Source organism: Chaetura pelagica, unplaced genomic scaffold (assembly GCF_000747805.2).
Source record: "Chaetura pelagica isolate M959 unplaced genomic scaffold, ChaPel_1.0 scaffold655, whole genome shotgun sequence".
NCBI lineage: Eukaryota > Metazoa > Chordata > Aves > Apodiformes > Apodidae > Chaetura > Chaetura pelagica.
In genome coordinates, this window is record NW_009953225.1 from 815,298 (window position 1) to 816,260 (window position 963).

At 47.1% G+C, this 963-nt stretch overlaps 1 protein-coding gene across 1 annotated transcript in view; it reads right to left on the reverse strand.

The window, feature by feature from the left end:
- HMCN1 (hemicentin 1) overlaps positions 1-963 on the reverse strand; it is a 193,881-nt gene that overhangs the window by 85,195 nt on the left and 107,723 nt on the right. The window contains exon 32 of the mRNA XM_009997856.1: positions 255-533. Within this exon, the coding sequence (XP_009996158.1) occupies positions 255-533 (279 nt within the window). The remainder of the gene's footprint in view (positions 1-254; positions 534-963) is intronic.

Below are 963 nucleotides of genomic sequence, written 5' to 3' on the forward strand. Positions count from 1 at the left end.
GACATGCACAAAAGAGAACGGATACATGGAGAAGACATAGTTTTGATACTTCAGCAGAGCACAGTGTCAAAAAGTTGTGAGCTTTTGGAGAGCAACATCAAGCAGAGGTTGTAAAGCTGCTTCTACACGGCCCTGCTAATTCAGACCGTCCTTTAAACACTGCAAAGGCTCCTGATGTAACCAAGGCAGAAAGTCTTTTGAAACACACCTCCTGTAAGACAGTGAAGAACCAAGTTCAATCAACTCTCCCTTACCATAGACATTCACATCATATTTTTTTTCAGCAGCTCCAGCAGCACTGGTCACACGGCAGGTGAACTTTGCAGAGTCTGACACTTGGGCCCGGGGGATCTGCAGGAATTGCCCTCTGTCCACATACTGAGCTTGAGGGCTGGAAATAATGGGGCGTCCCTCCTTGTACCACGTAATGGTAGGAGCAGGGGTTCCCTTGGTCTCACACTCCAAATTGATAAGATTGTTAAGAAGCACCGACACCTCTGTGGTGATATTCCCTCCCTTGATACTAGGAGGGACTATTTCAAAAGACAAAACAACAGAATTAAAGCCTTAGTATACACGTCTGTGTAGATTTAAACAAATTAAACATTATAATGCTGTAAGAATAAAATATTTTAGCTTAGTCAGACTTCCAACCCTTCCTGGTGGTTTGTTGGTTTGGTTTTTCCCCAGCAGAGCTGTACACTGCCTGTACAATTCTCCTGGGCACGCTGAGAGTTCAGAGCATGAAGAGAGTACAACATAAATGGACTCTCACATCAAAGAGCCATCACAGAGTCGAGACATAAGTGGCACAGCAAGAGGCACCGCAAAACTTTGCTGCCTCCTTAGAGGAGGCTCTGTAGGCTCAACACAAGCTGAGTGAGGACAGCTGGGCCCCCACGCACCCTGCTGCGCACCGGGACACGGCTCTGCCTCTTCCTGCCTCTGAGGAGCAGGGAAAGA